The sequence below is a fragment of the Orycteropus afer genome, unplaced genomic scaffold (genome assembly GCF_000298275.1).
Source record: "Orycteropus afer afer isolate SDZICR_OR568_19922 unplaced genomic scaffold, OryAfe1.0 scaffold00239, whole genome shotgun sequence".
Classification (NCBI taxonomy): domain Eukaryota; kingdom Metazoa; phylum Chordata; class Mammalia; order Tubulidentata; family Orycteropodidae; genus Orycteropus; species Orycteropus afer.
Window position 1 is genome coordinate 449,592 of NW_006921826.1, and position 9,760 is coordinate 459,351.

The 9,760-nt window shown below is 37.1% G+C and overlaps 1 protein-coding gene across 1 annotated transcript in view; it reads right to left on the reverse strand.

Annotated features, from left to right (window-relative positions):
- The window catches only part of CEP170 (centrosomal protein 170), a 200,486-nt gene that overhangs the window by 118,083 nt on the left and 72,643 nt on the right, over positions 1–9,760 (reverse strand). The window contains exon 3 of the mRNA XM_007949140.2: positions 6,324–6,402. Within this exon, the coding sequence (XP_007947331.1) occupies positions 6,324–6,402 (79 nt within the window). The remainder of the gene's footprint in view (positions 1–6,323; positions 6,403–9,760) is intronic.

Genomic DNA, 9,760 nt, shown 5'->3' on the forward strand with positions numbered 1-9,760 from the left:
AACTTTTGCATTCCAGTCACCAGTGATAATTAACACATCCTGATTGCATGTTCAGTCAATTTCAGACTGCAGAAGTTGATAAAAATCTTCAATTTCTTCATCTTTGGCTTTGGTGGTTGGGGCATAAATTTGAATAATAGTCGTATTAACAAGTCTTCCTTGTAGGCATATGGATATTATCCTATCACTGACAGCATTGTACTTCAGGACAGATGTTGAAACATCCTTTGTGATGATGAATGTCATGCCATTCTTCTTTAAACTGTCTTTTCCGGCATAGTAGATCATAGGGTTGTCGGATTGTAAATGGCCAAAATCAGTCCATTTCAGCTCACTAATGCATAGGATATCAATCTTTATGTGTTCCATTTCATTTTTTACAACTTCCAATTTTCCTAGATTCACACTTTGTACATTCCATGTTCTGATTATTAATGGATGTTTGTCACTGTTTCTCCTCAATTTGAGTGGTGCCACACCAGCAAATGGAGGTCTTGAAAGCTTTATCTTATCCATATAAATAAGGCTGATTTTACTCTGATAATGCAGCTCTTGCCCAGTCCTACTTTGAGAGCTCTCTAAGCTAAGTGACTCATCTTCCTCCTCTATACTGGACAATATTTCTGAACTATTCATAAAGTTGTGCAGTAATGTATCAGACAGTGTTTCTCTGCTATTCATAAGGTTTTCCCTGGCCAATTCTTTGAGATGTAGATGGCCTCCTCCTTCCTCCTAGTCTGTCTCAGTCTGCAAACCATTGGGTTTGAAATACCAGTGGCACTGCATCAAGACTCACAGCAACACATCACATCACCACAGTAGGACAAACTGACAGACAAGTTTGTCTCCCTCAGCTGTTGGAAACCTCTCCAACCACCCTTACCTGGATCCCTGCAGCTGACTCCTTGATCTGTTCCGGTCCCCTTTGCCTTTTCTGTCCTCTCTCTGCCTTCCTGCCTCGCTGCTTGTGGGGCATGGCCTGGGTTCCCTCTCCTTACCTGGGTCTCTGCAGCTGACTCCTCCATCTGTTCTGGTCTCCTTTGCCTTTTTTGTACTCTCCCAGCCTTCCCACCTTGCTGCTTGTGGGGCATGGCCTGGGTTCCCTCTCCTCACCTGCGTCCCTGCAGCTGACTACTTGATCTGTTCCGGTCCCCTTACAAAATCCTAGACAACAGAATTCAGCAGCATAATAAAAAAATAATACACCACAACAAAGTGGGCTTCATACTAAATATGCAAGGATGGTTCAACATAAGAAAATCAATCAATGTAACCCAGCACATAAATAAAACAGGATAACCAAATGTTCATCTCAAGTGATGCAGGAAAGTTATAAGATAAAGTCCAACATCCATTCTTCAAAAATTCTCAGCAAAATAGGAATAGAAGTGAAGTTCCTCAATATAATTAAGGGCATATATATAAAACCAACAGTCAACATTATATGTAGTGAATGAAGAAAGACTAAAAGCACAAGTATACCTGTTATCACCACTCTAATTTCAGTACTGTATTGGCAGTTCTAGCTAGAGAAATAAGGCAAGAAAAGGAAATAAACAGCATACAAATTGGCAAGGCAGAAGTAAAACTATCTTTATTTGCAGATGATATGATCATATAACACAGAAAATCCCAGAGACTCCACAAGAAAGCTACTGGGACTAATTGATGATTTTAGCAAAGTGACAGGACACAAAATCACATATAAAAATTAGTTGGCTTTCAATAAACAAAGAGTACTCTAAAAAGGAAATCAGAAAAACAAAACCATTTATAATAGTGCACAAAGAGATAAAATACTTAGGAATAAATCTAACTAGGGATGTATGTGTCAAAGAACAATGATGTTACTTTGAAGACTAAGGAGCGCCTGACTGAAGCTGTCATATTATGAATCACTTCAGATGGATATGAAAGCTGGACAATGGACAAGGAAGACTGAGGAAGAACTGATGCATTTGAATTATGAAGTCAGAGAATAATATTGAATACACCGTGGGCTGTCAAAAGAATTTTAAAAATCTATTTTGGAAAAAGTACAGCCAAGATGCTCATTAAAAACAGGGATGGCAAGACTTTGTCTGACATACTTTGGACATGTTATAGGAGGAACCAATCTCTGGAGAAGGATATCATGCTTAGTAAAGTAGAGAGTCAGTGAAAATGAGGAAGACCTTCAATGAGATGGATTGAATCAATGGCTGTAAAATTGGGCTCAAGCATAGCAACAACTGTGAGGATGGTATGGGACTGTGCAGTGTTTCTTTCTGTTGTACACAGGGTTTCTATGAGTCAGGACTGACTCCACAGCACCTAACAGCAACAACAACAAGGATATAAAAGACTTATACAAAGAAAATTACAAAACACTACTGCAAGAAACCAGAAGAGAACTACATAAATAGAAAAACATACTATGTTTACGGATAGGAAGACTTAACATTGTAAAAATGTCTATACTATCCAATGCAATCTATAAATATAAGGCAATCCTGATCAAAATTCCAACAACATTCTTTAAAGAGATAAGGAAACTAATCACCAACTTTACACAGAACGAAACTGTCCCTGGATAAGCAAAGCATTACTGAAGAACAGGAACAAGGTAGGAAGTCCCAAACTCCCCAATTTCTGAACCTATTACACAACTACAGTAATCAAAACAGCCTTGTACTGGTACATCAACAGACACATGGACCAATGGAAAAGAATTCAGAACCCAGAGGCAACTCTATCAGATAATCGATGGAAAACTGATTTTCAACAAAGAGTTGAAGTCATTATATGGAGACAAGAAAGGCTCTTTAAGAAATGGTGCTGGCAAAACTGGATATCCATTTGTGGAACAATGAAGCAAGATCCTAGTTCACACCGTACACTGAAACTAGCTCCAAATGGATCAAAGACCTAAATATAAAACCTACAATTATAAAGACTATGGGAGAAAAAATAGGGACATCATTAAGGGCCCTAAGGCATGGGATAAATAAAACACCAAAGACACCTAAAAACACACAAACAGCAGATAATAAATTACACACACACACACACACACACACACAAACAAACTCACTACTGTCGAGTTGATTCAACTCATAGCACCCCCTCCTTGGGTTTCTGAGGCAGTATCTCTATAGAAGTAGATTGTCCAGTCTTCCTTTCAAAAAGTGGCTGGTAGGTTTGAACCGCTAGCCTTCTGGTTAGCAGTCAAGTGCCTTAGGCACCACACCACCAGAGCTCCCAATGATAAATTAGATAAATGGAATTTCCTAATAATTTAACAGTAATGCTCATGAAAAGACTTTCCTAAATGTGTAAAAAGAGAAGCTACACACTGAGAAATTTTTTGACTTCAACAGACCCAACAAAGGTCTAACCTCTAAAATTTATAGAAAACATCAACACCTCAGCAATAAAAAAAAAGCAGTCCAATTGAAAAATGGGCAAAGGACATGAATAGACAGTTCACCAAAGAAGACATTCAGATGGCTAATAAACACATGAAAAGATGTTCCCAATAATCATTCAAGAGATGCAAATTAAATGACAATGAGACACCACCTCACCCTGGCAATAGTGGCATCAATTTAAAAAAAAAAAAAAAATAGAGAACAACAAATGCTGGTCTCGCTGTTGGGAGACTAGAACTCTTATACACTGTAATAGGAATCTAGAATGGTATAAACCATTATGGAAAACAGTATGACACTTTCCTAAAAAGCCAGAAAGAGAAATATTGCATGAGGCAGTAATCCTACTCCTAGGTATATATCCTAGAGAAAGGAGAGTGGTGACACAGACATATGCAAAAACATATTCTTTGCAGCATTATTCACAATACCAAAAAGATAGAAACAATCTAAGTGCCCTTCAATGGATGGATAAACAAACTATGGGATATATCCACAAAGGAATACCAGGCAACATCAAAGAATAAGGAAGAACCTAAAAAACACCTCATTTTTGGATGACGCTGACTGAAGTAAGTCAAACATTAAAGGACAAATATTGTATAAGAGCACTATTATAAAAGTCAAGAATAGGTTTACATACAGGAAGAAAACATGTTTTGATGGTTACCAGAGAGGGGAGGATAAGGAAGGAGAAGCATAAACTAGATCACAAACAATAGTTAATTCTGGTGACAAGAAAGGCAACAAACAATATAGGAAAAGTCAGTACTATGTGACAAAGGCAAAGGAAGACACTGAGAGGTACGCAAGAATAAAGGACAACTATGGTAAATGCTATAAAATATATATTCCTGCAACATCAGTATTAACTAACAATAATTTTGAGTAGATACATTGGTAAATATGTATTGTAAATAGATGAAGGAGGTCATATGGGAGTACATTCGCATACATATATTGGTATACTACTACTACTACTACTACTCACTGCCAACGAGTCAAACCTAACTCATAGCGACCCCTCCTTGGGTTTCTTAGGTGGTATCACCATGGAAGTGGATTGACCAACCTTCCTTCTGAGGAGTCGCTGGTGGGTTTGAACCGCCAGCCTTCTGGTTAGCAGTCAAATGCCTTAGGCACTATGCTACCAGTGGTAGATATTTCTATACATTTGCAAATGCTACAAGTATACATATACATATACATATACATATACATATACATATACATATATATGTGTGTGTGTGTGTGTAATTACCAGTGGTGGATATTTCTATACATTTGCAAATGCTACAAGTATACATATATGTGTGTGTGTGTGTGTGTATAATAGAATATATAGGGGGGCACAGTTATAACAACTGCTTAGACACTGGTACTTAACCACTGGATCTAAAGACTAAGGACCTTAGCCTCAGGGGACATTTAGGTTAACTGGCAAAACACAGTTCGTAAAGATAATGTGCTACATCCTAGTCTGATGAGTAGTATCTGGAATCTTAAAAGCTCATGAGTGGCCATCTAAGAAGAACTATTGGTCTCTTCCCTCCTGGAGCACAGGAGAATGAATAAAAATGAAAAATCAAAGAAACAATGAGTCCAAAGTACTAACCAAACCAAATACCAAACTTACCGCCATCGAGTCGGATCTGACTCATAGCGACCCCTCCTTGGGATTCTGAGATGGTATCACTATGGAAGTATACTGGCCAACCTTCCCTCTGAGTGGCCCACACAAAACCACAGTCTCCTCTAACCTGAAACCAGAAGAACTCACCTACTACGAACCACTCTAATCAAGACTACAATAAAAGGTCCCAGTTAGAAAGGTTAAAAAAAAAAAAAGAAAGCAGAACAAAATTCAAAAAAAGACTTACCCATTTGTGACAAGACTAGAGGAACTACCAAGGCTATTACTCTGAGACAACCTAGTAACTTAAAACTGAAGACACTCTCAGAGACCACCTTCCAACATTCCAATAGACAGGACTATAAAACAAACACCACCACCCGTGAAAAATGTGCTCCCCAGAACAATCAACCATATGAGACCAAAAAGGCTACTTTTGCCCAAAATCAAAGATAAGACAGGGAGACAAAGGGAAACTGGACAAATGGAAATTGGAAACCCAGGGAGGAAATGGGGAGAATGACAACACAAGGCAGAGAATGCAACCAGTGTCACAAAACAATTTGCATACGAACTCTTGCTTGTGGAAACTAATTTGCTTTGTAAACTTTTACCTAAAGCACAATAAAAATGTTAAAAATAAATAGCTTTTCACTCCCAGGTATAGCAGTTTGTACACTGTTTAGCAATTAAGATATGATTTAATGAATAAAACATTACAATTTCTTTAGTCTACAGCTGTTCTACTCTGTTATATGGGGTCACTACGAGGTGGAAATTGACTGAACAGCACCTAATAAATAGTATAGCCAAATACAGAACAGTGAAATGAACTATACAGTATCTATTTTAAAAATTTCATCCTATATAATTTCTACCACTATGCATCTTGATTTATGCATAACGTTCAAAAATCACAATTAATATGACATGCTCAAAAATAATAAAATTAACTGAGTTAGCCTATAGCATATGGATGGTCAACACTGACTTTATGAGCCTAAAGATGTCCCTTGGGAGAAAATATTTATCCTAGCAATTTTAGCAAGATATACAATGAACTGGTATATATAATAGCTATATTAGCACTTAGCTAAGAAATTACTTAACCACATTAATGAAAAGTGAAATCAAATTTTGAAACATGTATGTATATATGGAAAGGTAGCCAATAAAGAGAGTTCTGCACATCTATATTGTGAATTCAAGATGTGTTCATTTACACCAGAGCAAAGATTTTTAAATATATTTAATAAATGCCCCAAATCATGTAAGGATATCATATCCAAATCTCAGCTTATCTTCAAGTTTCAGAGTGATATAACTCTGTTCTGGAATCCTTACATCATTCACAAAAGTCTACAAGAAAAAAAAGAAAAAAGATGTTAAACTACATATGAAATATTAATTCTTTTATTTCAGACAAATAAATTCTCAAACCTGATACTTAACAGTACATATACGATAGCCAATATAGTTTGAATATTTTAAGATATGCCATGTATCCTCTAGGCTAATACATTATTTCACACTAAGCCTTTTGTAGGAGCTCTTGTAGCGTAGTGCCTAAGGCACTTGACTGTTAACCAGAGGGTGGTGGTTCAAACCCACCAGCCACTCCTCGGAAGGAAGGTTGGTCAATCTGCTTCCGTGGAGATACTGCCTAGGAAACCCAAGGAGGGGTGGCTATGAGTTGGGCACATAACAACAACAACAAGCTTTTTGTTACTATAACAGGAAAGAACCAAGTTTTAGTACCTGTTAAGTCTAACATAGGGAGCTCTGGTGGCATAGTGCCTAAGGCACTTGACTGCTAACCAGAAGGATAGCATTCAAACCCACCAGCCACTCCTCGGAAGGAAGGTTGGGCAATCTACTTCTGTAGTGATAATGCCTTGGAAACCCACCGAAGGGTCGCTATGAGTCGGAGATGACTCAATGGCACATAACAACAAGTCCAACATACTGCCAAGAAAAATTTATGCAGCTAAAATAGTTCCTAAAGACGATGCCATGGGAAGCTCCTACTCTAGCACTGGCAAACTGTAAAGGGGAAAATACTTAACTATTCCATTGGTCCCAATTTTAGCTATTTGGGAGCAATTCTAACTATATGTAAAGTGTGATGTATCATGATTTTTTTTAGAGAAAATTTACTTTAAAACATGAACAAAACTCATTTTATCTTGCAATTACCATATGAGTTTCTTTAGACCAATTTATAAATTTAAGACACATTACAGGATCTCAGTGATCTTATTTCTCCTTCATCTTGAAAAATTCTGCAATTCCATTATCCTAGTAAGTATTTCAGCGTTGTTGCTGTTGGGTGCCATTAGTCAATTCTAACTCACAACAACCCCATATGGCAGAGCAGAACTGCCACATAGGGTTTTCTTGGCTTTAATCTTTATAGGAGTAGATCTCCAAGTCTTTCTATTGTTGAATGGCTGGGTGGGTTCAAACCACCAAACTGTTGGTTAGCAGCCAAGTGCTCAACCACTGCACCACCTTACAATTATTCCTAACTATGGTTTCTGAAAAAGACTAAAATAATACAACAGAATAATGGAATTACTTAGAACAACCTTATTCAACAGAAATATACTGCAAGCCACAAATGCTAGCCACATATGCTAAATTTTCTAGTACGAAGATTGAAAAGGTAAAAAAAAATCTGGTAGTAATTTTTTAACTTTTTTTTTTTTTATTATTTAAACCAATATATAACAAACATTACCACTTCAAAATATAATTAACATAAAAGTTAACAAGATATTTTGCATTTTTCTGATTCTAAATCTTTGTAATTTGGACTTGTCAAATTTCAAGTGCTCAATAGATATAATTACTAGTAGCTACTGTAGTAGAAAGCAGAGACACAGAAAGATGATGCAACAGTGATATAAATCACTGTTTCATACTCCTTCAGTTTTCTTATTGTGCTGTCCAAAATACTGCATCACTTTTCCAAGAAAATACAAAATACTCTTCGTACATCTGTTGTTTGTTTTGGTTAGCAATGACCACAGATAAAAATTCAACTATTTCATTTACCATCCATAAAGGCAAAGAGATGAAGACATTTCTGAGATGAAGACATTGTACATTTATACAATAAATACAAACAGAAACATGATAGCCAGATAGACTCTAATAATGATGGTGACACACAGGGTAAGAAAATCGTCAGACTTTTCAGATGAAGCTATCTGAAACAAATTTATCTGACACAAAATTAATTTAAATTTTTTAAAAATTTCCTTTAATTTTCTTAAAGGTAGAAGAAGGCACAAAAGAAAATACAGGATTTTCACACAGCTAGTCATTCAATTACAACTTCATGCAATATTTTTCAACAAGAACCTTAGCCATTCTGTTTTTAAAATGAATTGTAACAGAGACTTATCTCTAGAATTTATAGAAAAATCCAATACCTCAATAACAAAAAGACAAATAATCTAATTAAAAAATGGGCAGAAGATATGAATAGACACTTCACCAAGGACGCTATTCAGGAAGACAACAAACATATGAAGAAATGTTCATGATCATTAGACATTAAAGAGATGCAAATCAAAACAACAGTGAGATACTATCTTGCCCCAGCACTAGCAGTAAAGTTCAACAAGACAGAAAATAACAAATGCTGGTGAGGATGAGGAGAGATTGGGACTCTCATACACTGGTGGTAGGCTGTAAAATGGTATAACCACTGTGGAAAGCAGTATGATGATTTCTTAGAAAGTTGGAATTAGAAATACCATTTGACTCAGCCATTCCATTACTAGGTTTATATCCTAAAGAAGTGAGAGCCATGACAAGAACAGACATACATGCACACCCATGTTCATCGCAGCACTATTTACAATAGCCAAAAGATGGAAACAACCTAGGTGTCCACCAACTGAGGAATGGATAACCAAACTATGGTACATACACATACAATGGTACATTCACACTACAACCCTAAAGAATAACATAGAATCTGCAAAACACTACATAACATGGATGAACTTAGAGGACGTTATGTTGAGTGAAATAAGTCAGTCACAGAAGGACAAATATTGTATTAGTCTGTTATTGTAAAAGTCAAGGAAAGGTTTATATATGGAAGGAAATTTTCTTTGTTGGTTACCAGGGGTGGGAGGGGAGGGGAGAGAACACTGTTAGATACGTAGAGACAAGTATTGATTTGGGTGAAGAGAAAGGCAATGTATCAAATGTGAGTGATCAATATGGTGGCACTGATGAAGAGGAAGACAGAGTGGTACATGGGAGGTAAAGACAACAGAGATGAACACTTTTGTACATACAGTACTGTGTTGTCAGTGAAGGCAAACATGGGTATACGGGTGGAAAAACGGGTGGAGAGACTGAACTATTAGGTATGTCTATGCAGTGGGGAGTGTACACAAGACCATGTACAGGGTTGGCAGACAATGCTTCTACAAGTGTATCTGTATGTTCGTAAGAAATCCCAGGTGTATAGTAGAGCTGACAAGGGGCAAGGTTGTAGTCACTTCTTGGACACAGCCAGCTACCCAGAGGGAGTGAGTAGTTGAACCTGTGGGCCCGGACCACAGTTGCAGGGAACATCAAGCTCAACTGGCATAACATACTACACAAAACATTGTTCTACCTCCTACTTTGGCGAGTAGTGACTGGGATCTTAAAAGCTTGCAAGCTGCCATCTAGATGCAACAGTGGGTCTCTC